Source organism: Jatropha curcas, chromosome 1, assembly GCF_041381405.1.
Source record: "Jatropha curcas cultivar XTBG-Jc1 chromosome 1, XTBG_Jcur_1.0, whole genome shotgun sequence".
NCBI lineage: Eukaryota > Viridiplantae > Streptophyta > Magnoliopsida > Malpighiales > Euphorbiaceae > Jatropha > Jatropha curcas.
In genome coordinates this window covers 23839386-23862466 of record NC_143151.1, presented here as the reverse complement: position 1 = coordinate 23862466, position 23081 = coordinate 23839386, and the positions used below count along the sequence as shown (strand labels likewise).

The 23081-nt window shown below is 33.0% G+C and overlaps 1 protein-coding gene across 2 annotated transcripts; it reads left to right on the top strand.

Moving 5' to 3' along the window:
* The first annotated feature begins 13254 nt into the window (after positions 1 to 13254).
* On the top strand, positions 13255 to 22995 carry LOC105630075 (protein DETOXIFICATION 45, chloroplastic). 2 transcript variants are annotated; one of them, XM_089721025.1, is made up of 15 exons: positions 13255 to 13422; positions 13882 to 14253; positions 14643 to 14785; positions 17125 to 17268; positions 17512 to 17687; positions 17938 to 18073; positions 18980 to 19076; positions 19166 to 19266; positions 19489 to 19652; positions 20027 to 20098; positions 20255 to 20371; positions 20465 to 20560; positions 20721 to 20842; positions 21464 to 21521; positions 22681 to 22995. In XM_089721025.1, exons 2-15 carry the CDS (start codon positions 13934 to 13936, stop codon positions 22690 to 22692), a joined length of 1758 nt encoding a protein of 585 aa, XP_089577151.1. In that variant the 5' UTR covers positions 13255 to 13422; positions 13882 to 13933; the 3' UTR covers positions 22693 to 22995. The 2 variants fall into 2 exon arrangements, with proteins under 2 accessions (XP_089577151.1, XP_089577150.1); XM_089721024.1 differs by having other exon boundaries at positions 13256 to 13422; positions 13907 to 14253.
* The last annotated feature ends 86 nt before the right edge of the window (positions 22996 to 23081 follow it).

Sequence of the window (23081 nt, the reverse complement as noted above, 5' to 3'; positions counted from 1 at the left end):
TCTCAAGTGATCCGTCTTTCCACAAAAGAAGCATTTTGGCACATAAGGCTTCTTTTGTACTGGATCTACAGCAGTAGCAGCAGCAGGTTTCTCAATAGCCTTTTCAACAGGCTTTGCAGAAGGCCTCTTTCTTTTCTTGTTCTTACCCTTCCCAGCTGAAGAAACAAAATGTGCACTCTCTCTTTTGTTAGAATTCATCTTTTCCTCCTCATCAACACAATGAGAAATGAGCTCGTTAAGAGTCCATTTATTCGGCTGACAATTATAGGAAGTCCTAATTTGTCCATACTGAGAAGGAAGAGAATTCATAACCAAATGGACTAAAAGGTCATCTGGTAAAGCCATACCCAGCGCCTTCAGTCTCTTTGCAATCTGAGACATGCTAAGAATATGCTCCCGAACACCACCATTGCCAGCAAACTTCATGGAGGTTAATTTTCCTAAAAGTGTTCCCACTTCGGCTTTGTCATTCTTGACATAAGCCCTCTCCAGCTCGGCAAGATAGTTTTGAGCATTGTTCTTTTCAGCTGAGACAGAGTCTCGAACATGTTCTGGGACTCCTTTCTGCATGATCATCAGACCTAAGCGATTAGAACGCTCCCACTTCTCATACTGAACCCTTTGAACATCAGTGCTCGTATCAGTAAGAGGAGCAGGTTCGTCCATCCTGAATGCAAGATCCAAATCCATACAGCCCAGAAAGATCATAATATCTGATTTCCAAGACTCAAAATTTGATCCCTCAAGTTTAGGGACACAATCAGGATTAAATGACATGTTAGCTGACATCAGAGAAAATAAACAAATAGATAAGTATAAGCTCACAATCCACAAATGAAACAATTCACATAAGTAGAGATCAAAAAATGGAAATAAGATACAGACACAACATTAATATTCTCATCTTTGGATGTAAAACATTAACTTGCAATTAGTATCTCAATGCAGCAATCAAATATTGATAACATAGTCCTGACAAATAATAAATCTTCCTTTGGGCCGATATATCATTGTCATGGAAAATAATCAAACAATTATCACATATTTATTGCCAAACATGTATTCAAAACTCAGCCAGATAGCAACCTTCCTTTGGGCCGATTAACTATCCGCAACGAATTCTAATACACCTGTCTAATATTCTAAAATAAATCAATTCAAGCAATAGAGGTCACTTTGGTGACTTATTGATCAAATCAATTTATTTTAACAAATATCAAACACAATAGGGACTTAATCACTCCAAAATTTAATCTCAAGTCGACAAATTAATTCATTTAATTGTAATTAAAACAAAACAATTGCAATTAAATGAATTGATTGTCTAAATATTTAATAATCTAAAATTATTTAGCCCAAAAAAAAATTATATTCTAGTCTTTAAGTCACTAAATTAGAGACTAAGTTATAAAATTGGACTAAATAAATTTGAATAAACAAAGTTCGGGTTCTAAACGAAAGAAAACAGAAAATTAGGGGCCTAATACAAAAAAACAGAAAATTAGGGGGCCTAATCTGAAGTTACAGAAACTTAGGGATCTAATCTGAAGTTACAAAAACTTAGGGGCCTAATCTGAAGTTACAGAAAATTTAGGGGCCTGATCTGAAGTTACAGAAAATTTAGGGGCCTAATCTGAAGTTACAGAAAATTATGGACCTAATCTGAAGTTACAGAAATTTAGGGACCTAATACGAAATTTTCCAGGGACCAAACCGTAATTTTTCATCCCTAACCCTAAAACCAACAAGAGACGGAAACTCCTTTCCGCCGACTCTCTTCAAAGAAACCTATACTGTTTTGTTTTTTTTTTTTTTTTTTTTTTTTTTTTTTTTTTTTTTTTACAAGATCCGGCCACCAAAAAAACAACAAAATACCAAACGAACAATTAATCGTCAATGGCGTTAGTTCAAAACCTCTTACCTGTTCTTGGGGAATCCGAAGAACAGTGAGAACAAAAATTTTTTTTTTTTTTATTAAACAAAACCCTCAATTCGTAAATAGTAGGGTAAACAAATAAAAAGAAAACATACGAAAATCAATCTAAAATCTAGCAATTATGCACAAGGCTCTGATACCACTTGTAAGAATTAATCTCAAATAATTCAATAATAACCTAGATCGTGCAAACCACTAGATTCAACAAAATAGATTGAATAAGAAAAGGTTGCGTACCTGACATCGTTGTTCGTCGATCTTGATGTATAAAATTAGGTTTGCAGCCTTCCAGAGAATTGAAGAATCGATTTAGCGGAAGCAATACGAAAGGAACGTAAAACTGAATCGTATATTCAACTCCTCTGGGGACCACGACCTTTATATACCTATAGGGTTAGTACAATTCCTATTTCGGTCCTTTAACGAAATAGGAATTATATAATGGTCTCTACACTTAATATCTATAATTAGTTGATACCTCAATAGTCAATTATTCACAATCAAGACCACATTTGAAATTGACTTTACAATTGGACTGCTGTACATATTTAATTTTACATATTAAGCCCACAATAGAAAATTAAATCCAACATTATTTTATCATTTGGAGAGTAATGCAAATTGAAATATAGATTTCCTCTATAGTAGATGGAATGGTGGTTGTAAATCACCATCAGAAAATGTCTACCTTTGATGGTATGAGTCTATCGGTCTATCAATTCGATTGAATTTCTCAAATTAATCTAACGTTTTTATTCTTTATATAAGCGATTTATGGTTAGACTTTTTATGTAAAAATATAAAAATTTTATGGTTTGATATATGCATTTTATATTCATTTTCTATTTATTTATTTACTGGGTTTGGTCCACAAGTTTTTAATTGTTAAAAAAGTGGTGGGGTTTTTCTTTTTTTGTTTATACAATTAGGCATAGACTAGACATGTATAAACAATTGAACATAATATCGTTTGTTTATATATGACGGTTGTCATTTGTTTTATAAGTTTGATGCTTTTTTTTTTTGTTTGTTGTAATAATAAAATGTGAGCAATCATTATGTTATTTATTGAAATTGTCATATTTTTTGTGTTAATTATGAATTTTGGTTGGTATAGTTCAAAAGGAAAATTAAATTAGATGAGAATTGAATTGAATAATTAAAATGTATATCTAGATTATGAGAGATAAAAAAGGTGAGAAATACCCCCTCCATCTCATATTTATATAAACATAGTTTGACTTTCACATTCGTTAAGAAAAACTAATTAATATAATTAAATTAAAATTTTATTTAGTTTTTTTTTCAAAAATACTCCTTTATGATATTTAATGCTATTTCAAAAATACTCCCTCCATCTTTTATTTTCTTATTTAATGCTAATATCTGTATATGTTATTTCTTTTATTATTTTTTTTTTTTTGGAGAATAAACATAGAACTATTCATTGAAAAAGTGCAGCCATATCAGCATGCACAAAAGGGAACAAAGAGTCTGGGAAATTATCAACAATTTCTTTTATTATTATTATTATTATTATTATTATTATTATTATTATTATTATTATCCAATTGGAAGTGATAATGCGAGAATTAATATTATATTGCATGGGATATCGTGATGCCTACTAGTGATTGTCACTTTAAAATAATATAGTGATAAAGGGGGACAATGTGCTTATACTAAATTAAGTTCACAAAATTAATGAATTTTTAATTAATTAAGCATTTCAACAATGAGTTATTGAATAGTAATGAATTAAATATATTTTTTAATTGGATAAATTAAGTTATTGAATAGTAATGAATTAAATATATTTTTAATTGGATAAATTAAGTTGGTAAGTAAACTGTATAAAAAAGTTGATTTTGGATAACTATATATAGGCCACTCTGGTTAAGGAGGCAAAAAGCAAGGTAAACACTTACACTTTTCAGGATATGGAAAGTACACTGGAAAATGTTAATCACTTTTCATCTTCTACCTTCATTATAACTTATAACTTAAGACATGTTAATTAAAGCTAATTCAGATTATGCTAATATGTGCATCAAATACTCTTACAATAAGTGATTGTTGTGGCAAATAAGTGGATTCATGATCCAACTTGGTGTTTGTTCACCTAAGTTTCAAGCATTGAACTATGGCCTCCACACTTGGCTTGGATTTTGAATTTTGACAACTTGTCATGGAATTGGATTCTTTGATTTCTAAAGGTTTGGTTATTGGGCATATTGAAGCTAACCATTTTTAAAAGCTTGATTATATTACTAGCTCTAATTAGAATGTCTATAATTATGATACAATTAGAATTTGAATGATAATTAGCATGAGTGACGTAGTTTTGCTTGTGGGTTGATTTAAACTCCCTACATCAAAACGATGTAATTTTGATGTAAAGTGGTGGTTATTATTATTATTGTTATTATTATATAGAATAATTCTAGCTAGTAATTAAAAAGGTTTTACTTTTATTTCAATGATTTGAAATACCTTAACATTGTTTAATTATATATACTAATTAAGGTATTGAATCTCAATTTCATTAATTATGCTTGATTTTTAGATTGTCATCATTTCAATGGATAGATAAAGTTTTTTAACAATTAAAGAAAGTATGTAAAGTCAATTAATATATTTATTTCTTTGTCTAATCTAATTATAATGCTACAAGTTAAACCACTAGAAAATCAAAGAAATCAAAGTTTTGTGATCCAGACTGAATCGAGCTCTAATCAGACCAAACTAGACTATAAATAGTTTAAGAGAAGAGAAGAAAATCTCATTTTCTCCTTCCTCTCCTTTATTTACGTCAAGTGAACGAGGTTATTGTCTCTTCTTCTCTTATCGAACTCTGGTCACCGTTTAATGAGAATAAGATGCAAAATATTCTTCCAGTTACGATAAGCCTATATAAGGTCACCATTTGGTTGATTGAGTTCCTACTTTTGTAGACTAAGAAATTCAAGTTTTGTTGTTCTTAAATTTTTTGCTTGGATTTTATAATTCTGGCTATAATTCTTGTTGGGATAAGCTTGAATTAATAGTTTTCTATGAATTAAACTTGATTTTGTGTTCAAGGATTTGGTGGAAGGATTTTAAAATTTGGGTGTAAGTTTGGCAATTCGGGGCTTTTAATGAAATTGATAAAATTTTAAAAAATTGATAGCACGATTGAGATCCTCACAAAATTCTGATCATTTTGATGTATAATGGGCAAATTTCTTGATTGGTTCAATTTTTCAGCCACCATATATGTTGGCCAATGGCGACGATTCTCACAAAATCGATTGGTAGAACTTTTAACTGGGACAGCAATACTACACTATCACATCACCAATAGTAGGTCAAATCAACAAGACAAAATACTTAAATTTCTCTAAAAGCATTATTGTCGTTTCACCGTAATTTCACTGTAGCTGTGCCAGACACAACTTGTGCTAAAACTATTTATCGTATTTTTTTGTTTATTATCATAAAAGCTTTTTTTATTTGGCTATAAGAAATTTTTGTATTCACTGCTTAAAGTTTGATTTTTAATTTTGTACAACTTAACAACCTAAATTAGTAATATTTGTGAATATTCATATATTATAAAGGAATTATTATTGAATAATTTTCTCTTAGTGCTTTCATATTGAATTTATATGGTACCATATGATTCGGTCTCGGTGTTTTTAATATGTTTTCGTTTTTTTTTTTTTTTTTAAATAGAGAAGTAAGGAATAAACCTATGAGAGTTACACAAGATGTCTAGGCCATTGAATTTATATGGTACCATATGATTCAGTCTCTGTGTTTTTAATATCTTTTCTTCTTATTTTCTTATACTTCACCGAAGAAGTTGTCGAAGAAGAAAGAAGAGCTACTACCGTTGAAGAGTCCGTTTGAACCCCCACCTGCTGAAAACCAGCTACCCAAGCCAGCTGCAACCCCTATAATTATAATACTCCCAATAACTCGGCCTTGAGAGCACTAAATACACCAATGTGCATCATAAAATCACTCATCCATTGCTCCTCATCACTACGAAACACTCCACCACAACCCGCCTTTGCTAGGGTTCCCTTTAGAACTCCCACTAGAGTTAAGAGACACCCGTCGTCTCAGAGAAAGAGTCCAACTTATATACACACAGCCTTCAGAGGACCTGAGTTGAGCTGTACCAAAGAACCATTCCTCAAGTAGATTCATAGTTCCTCGCTTTATGCAGCAGCAACTAACGGGAAATTATAAAGCGTGAATTATTCTGGAAAACTCTATCATTACTACGTATCTTTCCAAATCCACCACAATGAGGTAGTAGATAACAGAGTAGACCATTAAAAATGCCTTCAAGCTTGCGTTTTGCTTTAATTGCACCCTATTCTTAAGTTAACCCATCGTGCCCCTATTTTTAACTTTTATAATAATTGTAGCCTAATTTGAAATTTGAGTCTAAAACATATCAAACAATAAAAATAATAGGACTCACTCCTGACACATAGTTAAAATTAATCCAACTCAGGTCAATTAAATTCACAAGGTCAATTAAAATTAACCTTCTGAAAAAATAAAATCATTTCCTTTTTCAAATTGCCCCCTTAAAAAATAAAATAAAATTTGTTTATTCTTATTTTTATTTTCCATGAAAATTAAAAGAAAAAAAATTAAGAAATTGAAATCAAAAAATAAAATATTTTAGTTTTTATTTTATTTATTGTATAATAAGGAAACATATCCATAACTAGATTATATTTTCTAATGTAAATTAGTTAGATTATAGCGTGGTTGCCTATAAATATATTTTAATTTTATGGGTAAACTTAATTAATCAATCTAGTTTACAAGTTCCTATTTTTTATCATTTTGGTCCTCTTTTTCTTCTTCTTAATATTTATCACCATATTTCTTTCCTTTTCTCATCTTTACCTCCTAATTTCCCTTGGAATGATAGTTTTCATAATCTAAATATATCAAGCTTTAAGAATGAATGGTACTTATTCTTAAATATTTAGTTCCTTTTGCATGAATTAGAAACTACTCACAAAAACCTTTGAATTGGTTTAGATTTAATCCTAATTATTTTTTTTTTTACAGAATTTAGATATTTTTAGCACAATTAGATTCTGTAATAAATTTATTTAAATAAAAATATTAATTATTATCAAGGTGACATTAATAATATAATTTCAAAATTTTAATTTGAATTTTAATACCACTTTTCTATTACGAAATTTCTTCATATGTTTTTTTTTTTTTTTGAAAAAAAAAAAAGCTTAGAGTTCACAAATGAAAATTTTTTAAATAAGATTTTATAAAAAACAATTGGGAAATATTTTAATTAATTTTGATGATATGAAATTATAACACCTCTAATTATATATATTAGACTTAATTTATATATATGTGTGTGTGTGTGTGCACCATATATGTAATTTCCATTGAAATTTATTACTTTTACACACTATCAACTTTTATTTGAAACTTTAAATATTTTAACTTATAAAATTACACATACGGCACTTAAACTTACAAAATCATTTTATTGAACACTTTAATTTGTAAAATTATATCAATTAAATACCTATTAAATATTTGAAAAAAAGTGAAAATTATTATTTCAAAATGTACGTTTACTACAAATCCAATCAATATTTTAAAACTCTAAAAATTATTATTGTTAGCGTGGAAACATATGTTGTTGGGAAAAAATTACGCAAAATCCCTAATAAGTCAGAAAATAACACACAATTTGATAACGGAGTTCGGCCAATCTCGCCTACGTCTCCGGACTGCCACAGATCTTTTATAGGAGAAAAATAAATAAAGTGTTTACATACACTCACAAAACTCTTTCAAGAATACCCGAAAAATTAAGAAAAATTAAGCTTAATTTTTCTTCTTGAAAAATCTCACTATTTTTCTCTCTCACAATTGCTCTCTCACAATTGCTCTTACTCTCTCTATTTGGTGTGTATTAAATGGAGCAAATCCTCTCCTATTTATAGGAGAGGAAGATGAGAGAGCCGTGTATAACTCATTCACGGCTCTCCATCTTTGTCAAAGTTGCTTGCCAACTTTCACCTAAAAAATTTTTCTTTTTTCTTTTCTTTTCATCACGTTCTCTTTTCATCACGTGTGTGGGTACACCTAACTTTGACAATCTCCCACTTGAAGACTGATTTCAATCTGTCTTCACACATTAATTCTGCGGCAATCTTCACTGGTCTGTTATTCTAGCAGGCCAACTGAAGTCGAGCACAACTTCAGTTTGTCAATGGTCACCACCTTTGTTAACATGTCAGCTGGACTTTTGTTTTCTTGAATCTTCTCTAATTTTAGCACATCATTCTCAAGCAGAGACCTGATGAAATGATATCGAAGACCAATGTGTTTTGTTCTAGAATGGAATGCTGAATTCTTTGCCAAATGTATTGCACTCTGACTATCACTGTACAAAACATTCTTTTCCTGCTTGAATCCCAACTCTGTTAACAAACCTTAAAGCCATATCATCTCTTTGCTGGCTTCTGTCACTGCGACATATTCAGCTTCTATGGTGGATAGAGCTACAATCTTCTGTACCTGTGACATCCAACAAACAGCTGTAGTACCAACAGTGAAAATATAACCTGTGGTGCTTCTTCGGTGATCAATGTCGCCTCCATAGTCTGTATCTACATAACCTTGTACTTTTAGTTCTCCTTTACCAAAGTACAAACACTTCTCAGTAGTGCCTCGTAGATACCTCAAAATCCACTTCACCGCTTCCCAATGAGCTTTTCCTGGATTTGACATATACCTGCTAACAACTCCCACTACATGGCCAATATCTGGTCTCGTACAGACCATCGCATACATCAAACTTCCTATGGCTGAAGCATAAGGAATTTTGGCCATGTCTTTTCTCTCTTCTCCCGTCTGAGGGGACTGGTCTTTGGATAGGCGAAAATGGGTAGCCAAGGGTGTGCTGACCGGCTTAGCTTCGTTCATGTTGAATCTTTGCAATACACGATTGATGTAATCCGCCTGAGATAACTGCAACACCTGTTTTTGCTTATCTCTCGTGATTTGCATTCCAAGAATCTTTTTCGCTGGACCCAAGTCCTTCATGTCAAATTCTTTTGACAATTGCTTCTTCAAGTTTCTGATATCATCCATATTTGAACCTGCTACTAACATATCATCAACATAAAGTAGTAAAATGATATAACTGGACCTGTATCTTTTGAAGAAGCAACAATGGTCGGCGTTGCACTTCTGGAAGCCTTCATTGTGCATGAAACTGTCGAACTTTTTATACCACTGTCTTGGAGCTTGTTTCAGTCCATACAAGCTCTTCTTGAGTTTGCACACCATATTCTCTTTTCCTTTTTTTGAGAATCCTTCTGGCTGGTACATGTATATCTCCTTATCCAAGTTTCCGTGAAGAAACGCCGTCTTTACGTCCAACTGCTCAAGGTAGAGCCCTTCACTGGCAACAATACTCAACACAGACCTGATAGTATTGAGTTTTACAACTGGTGCAAATATGTCGGTGTAGTTAACTCCTTCCTTCTGCTGAAACCCTTTGACTACTAGTCGAGCTTTATATCTCTTGGAACCATCATGTTCCTCTTTCACTCGATACACCCATTTATTGTGAAGTGCCTTCTTTCCTACGGGTAACTCAGCTAGTTCCCATGTTTGATTGGAGATTAAAGACTTCATTTCGTCTTTCATGGCAAGCTCCCACTTGCTGGCATCTGCCGTTTGACATGCTTCCTCAAAGCATTCAGGTTCTCCTCCATCTGTTAATAACAAATAATTCATATATTTTCTGTTAGGCTTTGGAGGACGTTCAGACCTTCTTAACGCTTGTGGAGGAGAAGTTTGTGGTGTGTCGATCGATTCCTCTGATTGAGGATCTTTAACTAACTCATTCGGCAGACTTTCTGAGATGTCATCCACCTCTACAAACACTGGCCCACTCTACTCTGAGTTGCTGGCAACTGTGTCATATCTGTTCTTGTACATCATTCTTTCATTAAAGACCACATCTCTGCTGCAGATCACTTTCTTGTTTTCTTCATCCCAGAGGCGGTATCCAAACTCATCTCCGCCATAGCAGATGAAAATGCATTTCTTAGATTTAGGATCAAGCTTATTCCTGCCATGATCACTTATATGCACATATGCTACACAACCGAAAACTCTTAGGTGTGAGAGTTTTACTTCTTTTCCACTCCATACCTCTTCTGGTATTTTGTGCTCCAATGGTACCGATGGACCTCGGTTGATCAAGTAAGCTGCTGTGTTGACTGCTTCTGCCTAGAACTGCTTTGGTAAGCCTGATTGTACACGTAAGCTTCTGGCTCTTTCTGTCAATGTTCGATTCATGCGCTCAGCTACACCATTGTGTTGAGGCGTGCCTTGATTCCACGCTCATAGCAGAACTTCTTGAATCTGGTGTCTTCATATTCACCACCATTGTCGGTTCTGAGCTTTTTGATTTTCAGTCCTGTCTCATTTTCAACCATAACTTTCCAAATTTTGAAAGCATCAAATACTTCTGACTTATATTTTAGAAAGTAAACCCAAACTTTCCGAAAGTGATCATCAATAAAAGTCACAAAGTAGTGTTTTCCACCAATGGATGAGACAGTAGTTGGTCCCCACACATCGGAGTGTACAAGCTCAAGTTTCTCCTTCTTTGGGGTTCTTCTATTTGTCTGAAAGCTGACTCTTTTTTGCTTTCCAAATATGCAGTCTTCACATATGTCAATTTCAATTGACTGAAGACCTGGTAGTTTTCCCTGTGAGTGTAGAATCTTCATTCCTTTCATACTCATATGGCCAAGCCTCTTATGCCATAAATTGGGAGTTTCACTGTTTGCTGCAACAACAATGGAATAGCTTGCTCCTCCTGTGCTGTAAAGAGTACCACTCTTACTTCCACGAGCAACCATCGTTGCACCCTTTGTAATCTTCCACTTATCACCGTGGAAGGTTGTTGTGTAGCCTTCGCTGGCCAACTGGCCTACTGAGATTAAGTTCTTTCTCAAGTCAGGAATATGTCTGACATCCTTCAACTCCCATGTAGACCCGTTCAACTTAATCTTCACAACTCCTTTACCAACAATATTACATGGTTGGTCATTACCAAGGTATACTTTTCCAAAGTTTCCGGGGGTATACCTTTCAAGGAGTTCTTTTTGTGAAGTTGCATGAAATGACGCACCGGAATCTAAAACCCAAGACTCCTGCTTGCTCTCCAAAGAGCATATAAGTGCATCATCTTCTCCTGAGGTAGAGGCAACATTTGCTTCTAACTTTGCCTCCTGGTTCTTAGATGCATTCTTGCACTGATTTTTGTAGTGCCCAATTTTTCCACAATTCCAACATTCGATGGACTTCGTGTTATTGAAATTGCTGGGATTCCTGGATTTGGACCTCCTGTCCTTTGATTTGCCTCGGTAGTTTGATCTACCGCGTCCATTCCCTCTGGTTGAATTTCTTCCTCTTGATTCTGTATGCAAGACTGAAGAAGTTGAAGGTTCACTTGACTCTCTCCGTCGGATCTCTTCACTGAGAACTAGGTCACGAACATCATCAAATTTTAACTTCTTGCTTCCGGACGAGCTACTCACAGCTGTGACAGTAGCATTCCATCTTGCTGGTAGGGAAGACAAAAGTATCAATGCTCGTACCTCTTCATCAAATTCAATTTCAACTGAACTCAATTGGATTGTCACTGTATTGAGTTCATTGAGATGTTGGGCCACCGATGCGTTTTCCGTCATTCGTAGATTGAATAACCGCCTCATCAAGTGAACTTTATTTGCGGCCGATGGCTTTTCGTACATATTGGAAAAGCTGCCATCAGACCCGCCATGGTCTTTTCTTTTACTATGTTGAAGGCAACATTGCGGGAGAGGGTTAAACGAATAACCCCGAGTGCTTGTCTGTCTAGAAGATTCCAATCTTCTTCCTTCATAGCCTCTGGCTTTATTCCGGAGAGAGGTTGGAAAAGACCTTTCTGATACAGATAATCCTCTATCTGCATTTTCCAAAAGCCAAAATCTGCACCGTCGAATTTTTCAATTTTCGACTTTCCTTCATCTGCAGCCATTGCTCCCACTCGAGTCTAACTCCGCCTTGATTGTTAGTATACGTGAATAGTAACCGTATACGTAAATAGTACTATACGTGAATAGTAATCGTATACGTGAATAGTACTTGGGCTTAACGGACTCAGCAACAGTAACTCCAATGGTACTGTTCACCACCAACCTTGAGTTACTGTTTTAATATTCACCACTAAGTCGATTTTGCAACGACTTTCCGAGCGGACAACACCAATAGACTCGTTGTAATTTTCTCATCGTCGTGATATATTTATTTTTAAAATATATCCACGAATCCGGTACCGCTATCTGACCGACTGGACCTGCCGAAACCTTCGGCTCTGATATCAGTTGTTGGGAAAAAATTACGCAAAATCCCTAATAAGTCAGAAAATAACACACAATTTGATAACGGAGTTCGGCCAATCTCGCCTACATCTCCGGACTGCCACAGATCTTTTATAGGAGAAAAATAAATAAAGTGTTTACATACAATCACAACTCTCTTTCAAGAATACCCGAAAAATTAAGCTTAATTCTTCTTCTTGAAAAATCTCACTATTTTTCTCTCTCACAATTGCTCTTACTCTCTCTATTTGGTGTGTATTAAACGGAGCAAATCCTCTCCTATTTATAGGAGAGGAAGATGAGAGATTCATGTATAACTCATTCACGGCTATCCATCTTCGTCAAAGTTGCTTGCCAACTTTCACCTAAAAAAATTTTCTTTTTTCTTTTCTTTTCATCACGTGTGTGGATACACCTAACTTTGACATATGTAATGTTATAAAAAATTTATAAATTCAAACATATAATAGATTATCTATAAAATTAAAGGTGTCACGTGATTACAGTAACAAAATTTAGGAATAATTTTTATATATTTAGCATATACGCGCGGTCATTCATTCGTATACGAGGTGGTTAGGTGAGTATGTACATGCACCATTTTGCTAATCTATAAATAATTTTGCCCCTTCTTTAAAAATACTATTCTGCCCTTTTATATACAATTGCTAGCTCATTTTTACATTCTAGATAACAAAATAAAAAAAAAGATTTTCTTTGTTCTTTATCTTACTAGAACTTTTATTTATTTATTTATTTTTGAAAATTAATAATCATTATATTAATTTTATTCTTCTTATTGTTTTTATAATGAATATAAATAAAATAACAAAATATACTGTCCTTAATACCAACATTCTCAAATGCAAGTTTTTCATATATTAATATCGTGACATTCTTATTGAGTTTCCGTTTCCAAAAACAGCTCTGGCTGGCCATGGCGATAAACCTCTTTCAGATTTTGTAAAGATACCTTCTCCTGTCTTTTTATCTCCTAGTAAAACCCTAACAGTCTAAACCCAAAAAGCAATCAATCACAAGAAGGTCAAAGTAAGAAGCTTCTGCCTTTGTCTTTGGCTTCCCTATGCTTTCTGTACAATTCTCTTTATTTCTTACTATTCTTGTTTGGTTTCTATTGCTTCGCTTTCTCTGTCACACTATTATTATGTGCTATATTTTTCATTTTACTTCCTCTTTCTCTCGTGAAATTGGGTTCTTCAGTGCCAGTATCAGTCATCCGATCATTTCCTTTGATGCTCTGTTTCGTTTCTTTCAATTTCTGTTTTGCTTTTATCTCGCAATTTAGAAATAGAAAACTTTATTTTTCTTGATTTGATTGGGTTGATTTCTGTTAATCAACGCATTTTCTTAATTCGCTCTTTAAATTCAAAGAATCGGCTTTGTTTCTCTGTTTTTTTTTCAATTCTTATTGCGAGATGCTTATTAAAATAGCATAAAGAAATGGTAATTTCTTTTTTGGTTTTCTTTCTAATTATAATTTCTTGATAGTTCTTGAGCTTGTTTGATTTTGAAGGTTTAAGAGAGACAGAGATAATTGTTGATGATGGCTACTAGACAATTTAGTGGAAGTACACTCTCTAGGGGATTGACTAGGAGTAGGGAACGCAATGGAGTAACAAAAGGAACAAGTAGGATTTCTTTGGCATACCGAAATGAGATTCCTGAAGGATTAGGTTGTAGAGATGTGTCCAGCTGTTGCTTGTCTATGGAATACAGAAAATTTTTATCACCACTTCTGAAGCGTAGAGGAAGGCTACCATTTAGGGTGGCTTATGATCCATCAAGTTCTGGTTATGGTGTGCAGGAGAGATCAACTTTAGAGGAAGAATTAGCCCTCAACAGTTCAAGAGATGAACAAAAGTAAGATCCAAATTCCAGCATTAATATAATTTTTGATTGTAGTGGAATATTGATGCTAACTCCTATAGTAATAATTGATACCAAAACTTATATTCTGCCCGTTCTACTGACATTATTGAATTATTTGTATGTAGAAGACAATTGATGGTAATCCATATGGTTCTTTTTTTAATTTTTTTTAACTTAGGCTAAATATAATAAGATGCTTACTTATAGTTGTTAATTGAAATTATCAACAGACAAAATTCTTGTTAATTGAAAAATACCATTTTTTTTACCTCAGAACTGAACTTGTAAGAATATTTCTCTTGTTCATATCAGCTTAGAACAATTGGTTCCTTTCTAATAATTATTCTTGCATGCTTTATTTTTCTTAATTCTGTATGCAGTGAGTCTGTTATGGATCCAATCGATCAACCACATCCAACAGATGTCAAACGTGAACTTATACAACTTTCTTTGCCTGCGATCGCTGGACAGGCTATAGATCCCTTAGCACAGCTGATGGAGACAGCTTATATTGGCAGATTAGGTTCTTAACGATTCTTGCACCTTTGCTTTTGACATATTTCTAGTTTTTAGCATTTAATTTTCTGATGCTTATTTGGTTATTTTTCTCCTTTGTCTTTATCACCAATCTTCTTTATTACTGTCTTTTTAGTTTGCTATTAGTAGGTTTTTTAGGCTAATGTTAACAGATTTATTTTTATAATTGATATTTAAAACTTTGATTTCATCTCTTGAACCCTTTGGGTAAGAAGCTTAATTCAGAGTTAGGATTACATAAGTTTGAAATAAAGGAGAACTGAAAACGAAATATTACTTGTTTCTTTTCACTCATGCTTTTCTACTTGATGGTTTTAAGTTGTTCTCTAATTGTTGTTGCACCTCTCCTTTACTTTACTTCAAAATTTCAAACCTTTGTAATCAGTAGTTTTCTAATATCTGGTTTTAAAATCATTTCTGGATATTGTTTCTTTTCTTGTTAATTTAGTGTCCTTAAATCCTTAAACTAATTAATTGTGTCTGTAATGTGTTATATTTGTTATTTAAGAATTAAGTGTGATCACGTACTCTTATAAGACAAGGTATGGTGAATTTTGTTTTGAATTTTAATTGACATGTATCGCAGCTACTGATAATTGCACATCCAGTGTCTTCATGCTGAATGAACATTGAAACAAATGTCTGACATATCAGGATATATACCATGATTTCTGCGTGTTTGTCAATAAAATGAATTCTGGATAGTCTTTTTTCATTTATTTTTTTGGCAACTGAAAATACTTGTTTGTTCATTTATACTTTTTTTTTTTTTTTTTAATTATTCATTGGTTCTCACACATTGTCCCTACCATATGACATCATTGAAATTATAAGAAGGTTAAGATGTGTTTTGGAATGCACTTTGATGCATATGTTAGTGTGGGTGACTGAATTAGTTCTAGTATTATAGTTTAGTCAAATTTATTTATTTATTTATATTTCTCCCAATATAAGCACTAATGCATTATTTGCTTTTATTGTTAAGCCTTCAAGTATTTATCTTGACAACACACTTATCTTTGGTGAATGAATAGAGAGGTCAAAGAGTTACTTAATTAATTTAGGCGACTAAGGGATTGTTTGTTTCGGTTGATTTTGAATGCTGAATTGGAATCAACGGCTTATTGAGCTAACTGATTAAGAAGTGATAAGTAAAGATTATTGCTGAATGATTTAGATTGTTTGGTAAATGAGATATATGAATTATTTAAATGAGTGTATTTTTATATATTTGGATTCTAAATACTTTAGAATAACCAGACATGTAAATTTATTTATCATTCAATTATCAATGGTGAATAAAAAATATATTTTTAGTGAATATTTAAAACAAAGGATTTATAAAGCTAATCTCAACTAGTTTTGGACTAAGGCTTGATTGCTGTTGTTGTTGTTGCATTATTTAGTCAGACATATAAACACATGAAAAGTTCTTGAAAAAATTGTTCAACTTGCAAAATACATTGAATTTATATTTTAAGAGGGTCATTGTTTTTTATGTTAGGGAAGCATGGTATATATGGTGTCTTTATTTTTTATTTATTTTTTGTTATAAGGAGGTAATTTTGTCTTCTCATAGTGTCATTTTATAATTGTATTATCTTTTCATCCAATAAGTTACAAATTTTATTGAATCAGTTGTAAAAAAGAAACTTTTTCTTTCAAACAAAATTTGGCCTGCAAATTCAGATAAAAAGCTTTTGGTTTAGCTCAAATAAACAAACCTATTTCATTGTTGTCTAGACGAATAAGCTAAAAGCCCAATACACCGGCAATGACTCCTAATTTTATGTCAGTCGCTAAAGTTCCCTCTATTCCAATTGCATTTCGCAAATTTAATTTTATCCGCGTTGTTGCCATAATTTTATCAATTGCATAACCATAACCGAATGGAAATCCATCATGGTAGCTGATTTAACCTATAGTAATATTTTCAAAGTTATTCTTTTTATGTTCGTTGACTGAATTATTCAAGAATTGTACCATATTGAATGTCAGTTAGGCTGCCAGATGGGATTTCCATCTAGTCGTAGTGATGTGATTGATGGAATTATGATAGCATGCTAAATCATGGGCTTTAAAACTGTCTGATAAAGTTGGAACAAAATTGAAGTTTGATGACAGTTATAAAATCAACCCATAAGTTGAGTGAATAACTATGCAATTAGTGACCAACCAGAAGTTGTGAAATCCATCTGACAAGGCTTAATACTGCAATCAATCATTTCAATTTTATCTATGTGCATATGTCTGGATTAATATGTCATTCTGAGATAGATTAAGGCTGTTTGAGTTATACTGATATTCTGGTGTCTTGCTTTGTAGGCCCTGTGGAGCTGGGTTCAGCTGGTGTTTCCATTACAATATTTAACAATATATCAAAGCTGTTTAATATTCCTCTTCTTAGTGTTGCAACTTCTTTTGTTGCTGAGGACATTTCCAGGAATGCAATCAAAGATTCAACTTCTGGTAAATCTAAACCTATGTTTTTGGGATTCTTGTTCTTAAGGCTTTCTTATATTTGGAAAGTTATACTAAATACCATGGCTATATCAAGTGTCTTAGTATGTGTTTGATGTGAGTGAGAGGGATGAATAAGAGCTGAAGCAACAGATATTTTAACCCATTTTGTTTTAGGTTTTTGTTACAGGTTTGGAACATAAATTACCATATGTTTCAGGTTGACATCTAAATGAGCTGCTTGTTATGCAGAAAGGGATACTCCAGAAAATAGTACGAATGGTAAACCTAATACTAAGGTGAAAGAAAGAAAGCAACTATCATCTGTGTCTACAGCTTTATTGTTAGCTGTTGGTATTGGAATCTTCGAGGCAGTGGCCCTGACTTTTGGATGCGGACCATTTCTTAGCTTAATGGGCATAAAATTGGTATGTTTTGCTTATACTTTTTGCAACTCACATTCCCCCTCTATAGATCTGCTTCTGCCTTCAAAAAAAGCTAGGCAAAAGCCATATTTCAGAAGCTATATACAAAAACCTTAGAATGCCTAAAGAACTGCTTCTAGATGGGAATTGGCTAAATGCAAAATTTTAGAACTCAACTTTATCAAAATCCCTGGTGTTGTGGGATGGATCATTCATATGAAAAAGGGTTTTCTGGTGACCATTTTCTAAACAGGATTCACCTATGCGCATACCTGCAGAGCGGTTTCTGACACTGAGAGCGCTTGGTGCTCCTGCAGTTGTGGTGTCTTTAGCTCTTCAAGGAATTTTCCGGGGCTTCAAGGATACAAAAACTCCTGTTTACTGTTTAGGCAAGTGATTAGTGTAACTGTAATTTCTGAATGTGTAAAGTTATGAGTATTTATTTTGGATGTTTGCTCTTGTTAAATGTTGATTTCACCTGTTATGTTTATGTTTTCTGTTTCCAATTTTTCTTGAGTAGTGATTTGTTCCAAATTTTCGTATTTTTTCTTTCAGCATTATGATTATTTCTTTTCATGATGAATTATTCAAGAAAGAGTACATACTTGAGAATAAATGACCAGGGATGGGAGTTTTCAGTTCATAACAAGCTATAGATAGTCCTTGTTGAGGGACTTGGAGGTTTCAGGTTTTTTTTTTTTTTTTTTTTTTTTTTTTTTTTTTTTTTTTTTTTTTTTTCACATGTGTTAACTATCTCTTTTGGACATAGGGATTGTGAATACATAGCTGAATCACTAATTGCTTGCGTGAAAAATACAGTTGCCACGATAGCAGCCAGCTAGAATAAAAGAGTCATTTCAATATATATCCGTGCGTGCGTGTGTCTATATATATATATATATATATATATATATATATATATATAACAACCACCTGATGTACCCTCATGTCCAATGAACCATAGATTTTCTTTCTCTGTGGATCTGTAAATGCTTGAGGATCTCTTTTCATATAGAGTAATCATCTTAAAAAAATTTGCTATTGGTTGTTATTGACTTGGCAACAATTTGTTTGCTGGATTGTTTTGAAGGATGCCAAAAAAAAAAAAAAAAAAAAAGGAGAAGATATTATTGTATTGTTTGTGGCTCTGTCTCTTGCTCTATCCTTTTCCTCCGTCTCCCTCTCTATTTGCAATTTAGTATTACCTGGAATTTCTTGTTTCCTTTGCAATTTTTCATGTATATTTCTTCCTGTATGTATGTTCCAGCTGATTGATGTAGTTCTTGTGTATGCAGCACTGGGTAATTTCTCAGCCATGTTGTTATTTCCCATAATGATTTATTATTTTAAGTTGGGTGTAACTGGAGCTGCAATTTCCACTGTCATATCTCAGTATGTTCTCTATACACTGAAATCCTCATTCAGTCATTTTATTTACTTTTATTTTTAACAATAACTATGCCACACGTTTCTTGTTGTAGATACATTATCACCTTCTTAATGATATGGCATCTAAATAAGAGGGTTATATTATTGCCTCCAAAGATGAGAGCCCTGCAATTTGGTGTCTATTTGAAATCTGGTGAGTTTTGTTCCTTCATCTGAAAGACAAACTAAAACTACATGAGACATGGAATCACATCCCATTATGATAACATTGACTGCTATGGCAAAGTTAGTGCATCCACTTGAGTTTTGTACTGCACTATTTATGACATTTAAATGTTTTCTTACTTCAGTTGTATGCACTGTATGTTTCAAATTATTTCCACTTCTTTTTCACTTATAATTAGTGACTTTGTAGGTGGTTATCTTATTGGAAGAACTCTTGCTGTTTTAACGACCATGACATTAGCGACTTCAATGGCTGCTCGTCAAGGTCCTGTGGCGATGGCTGCCCATCAGATATGCATGCAAGTATGGTTGGCTGTATCTCTTCTAACAGATGCATTGGCTGCATCTGGTCAGGTAGAGAGTTCTCTCTGTTTGATTAATTTTTTCAGCAAACCATCACAGCTTACAGCTACTTCCTCAGAATGTGGATGAAGTGCTATTGGTTAGAATCATCCAAATCTTAGTTGTTATTTAGAGCACGACTAAAATTCAAATGTAAATATTTGGGAATACTAATATTTAAAGAGTAGCACTCAGAAAAGGCTTTCTTGCACTAAAGATTTTTTTATATTATGCATTTGGACTTTGTAATGTAAAATATCTTCCAGGAAACTTCTGTGATATCCTCTTGACTTAAACTCTGTTGTTCATTTCATGTCATGTCTGAGGCATGTGCCTCCACGTTAATGGCTGTGTTATTGATGCTTAACATTGTATCTATTTTGCAGGCTCTAACTGCAAGTTATTTGTCAAAAAGTGACTACAAGAATGTGAGAGAAGTTGCAAATTTTGTGTTGAAGGTAGCTTTCTTTTCCTATTTATGTGTGTGTGTGTGTGTGTGTGTGTATTGACCATATATTCATTTTGTATTCAGTGGTAGGGAAGATATCAATTGTTCTAAAATTCAATAGCTATTCTTTCGGTTTTGCTCACAGCTTGATGTGCTTTTTTGTTAGATTGGTCTGGTCACTGGTGTTTCCTTGGCTTTAATTCTGGGTGTATCTTTTGATTCCATGGCCACCTTATTTACAAAGGATGTTGAAGTATTGGGAATTGTCAGAACGGGGATATTGGTGTGTATGCTTTTCCTGCAATTTAATGAATATATGTTTTTGTTTTATCTGAATACTCCATATTTTTATTGATTTGATCTAAAATTTTTCCAGTTTGTTAGTGCTAGTCAACCTATAAATGCACTGGCATTTATTTTTGATGGTCTACATTATGGTGTCTCTGACTTTCCATATGCAGCCCAATCTATGGTAAGCAGCACTCTAAAATGTCTTTGTTTTAACTTTTTCTTTCTTTCTTTTTTTTTTTTTTTTTTTTTTTAAAAAAAAATTTTGTTCATGATATTTTTTGACTGGAAGCGGTTATTTCTTTGGTCAATTGAAATTCTTAGTAACTATAAATGATCTACAGATGTTGGTTGGAGCAGTATCTTCTCTGTTTTTGCTGTATGCCCCATCAATTGTAGGCCTTCCTGGGGTTTGGTCGGGCTTGGCTCTCTTCATGGGCTTGCGCACAACTGCAGGATACTTTAGGTAGGTTGAACAGTATAGTATTAATTTTCTTGTTTCCATAAGCTAAATCTGTGATTGTGGATAACTGTTGCATCTCATCCTTAATATGGGTTAATTACTGATGTTTAATTTCTTGATTTCTATATGTCTGTAATTTGGGCGTTAAATGCAAGTCTTTTAAGCAAAGAAACTTGGTTCAATGATTGGAGATTGACCTCTGAAAAGACAGCTCTCTCTCTCTCTCTCTCTCTCTCTCTCTCTCTCTGTGCGTGTATAAATTCATAATGAACTAACCTTAAAATTAGGAAGCATGAACCTAAATACAAGAAATTGAATGGTTTTTAAATATTGAATTATATACTTGTCAAAATCATATAAAATAAATTGCAACATTGAACTAGTTTGTATTTGTTAATTAATTTCTAATTGTTTATGTTTATAGGTTGCTTCTCAGATTGAGTCCTTTATCCAATGCTTGAACCTAAAATCATCTAATTTTAAATCCGTTCTCATACTTTTGAACTGAAAATGTAAGATATTTGAAAGATATACTGAATCCCAAAGGCTAGACAACAATCTAGACAATGCTTTTGCAATTTTATGTTTGTATTTTACTACTTCATCTATTCATTAAATTTTCAGGTTAAAATCAAAATCTGGCCCATGGTGGTTTCTGCACAAGGACTTGCAGAGTGTTCAGGTTGGTCAATGAGTTCGACAAATTTTTAGTATTTAGCATTATGAAATTTATATTATAATATTTGTTGTTAACAAATTTCATTGAGCTCCTACTGGAACTTCGAGTTCTACTTTAACATCGTTATACCCGCTCCATTTTCCTCGTTCTGTCCCTCCTTCCTATTCGTTGTTTTGAAATAGTTGCATAATTCCTTAGTTTCATAATGTTTTCATAACAGCAGAACGATAGTTAGACTAAAATTTCCAGGAATTCATAATTAACATATAAATTGCTTTAGGCTTATATGTAGTGTTAACAAGAAGCTATAAACTAGTATTAAAATCAGATTATACCCATAATTTCACCATACTTCACTTCTGCTCATAACTGAGCCATGCTTAGTTGAATTCGAGCTAAACCCATTCTTCTACTTAACTCCGCTAGTAAACTTGTTGTACGAGCAGGCTTGTAACATAAAACAAACAATACAAATTTTCCTCTGAAAACTGAATAATTAAAAAGCATCTAAAGAAATTATCAATCTTCAACAGATTATAAGCATTTTCTGAAAATAAGAGAAGTACCGGCTTCTAGGATATGCTTGTAGAGATGGTGAGGGAACTTCACTGAGAAACAATTCGTAACTCAGATTTCACTATTTCTTGCATCTCACTATTGGAGAAAGGAAGATAGACAAAATAAACCAAGACCTAAAACAGCTAGGAAAAGCTGAAAACTGCAGAATTTCTTTTTTCCTCTTGCTTCTTCATTTTCAACAAAATGTTTTTAACACAATGAAACTTCCTCTCATACTCAAATCTCCACATTCTCTCAACGTGATCTCTGGTTACTGGGGCTTACTTATACTGGACAATAGCTTGCTTAAATCTTTAGGCAATGATATACTTCCACTACAGCTTGCTTCCAATACCTGATTACTTAAAAGCTGATTAACGAAATCTACATCATTCTTCTTGTCCTAACTTTCTATTTAGATCAAGCTAAGCCACAAAATTTAAACACCTAGCTAGATATATCCAGAAGTAAAAAAAAAAAAAATAATAAAATAAAAAAAAAAATAATAAAAAAAATCTAAAACTAAGCCTCTGTAAATTCTTTAATATATATGTATCTATCTGTGTCCGTTTGAGTTATTTGTTTCTATGTATTGTTTTTCCAGCTTGCCAATTGACAATGAATGATCCCGAATCAATTGCTGGACAGTTGGGAGTATTGCACATACAGGCAGATTGAGAAAGCTTAGAGCAATTCATTCTCATAGGGTGGCTGATAATTTTGGTTATCAGCATGGAGACCTTCCTCATTTTTTTTAAACAATCATCATTTTATTAATCTATGATTTTTTTTTGATTATCTTTTTCATCAAATATATTGATTCAGCAGTAAATTGTGCATTTAATTTTTTTCCTTTTGTTATGCATTGAAATTGTTCATTTTTTTGAACAGTTAATAATCATTTCCAGTTGTTGAGCAAGCTTGCGTAATTTCTTCTTTGTTACTGCTTAAGCAATATGAGCATGAAAGATCAGCAGAATTTTAGCTATACTCTTTCTTAATAGA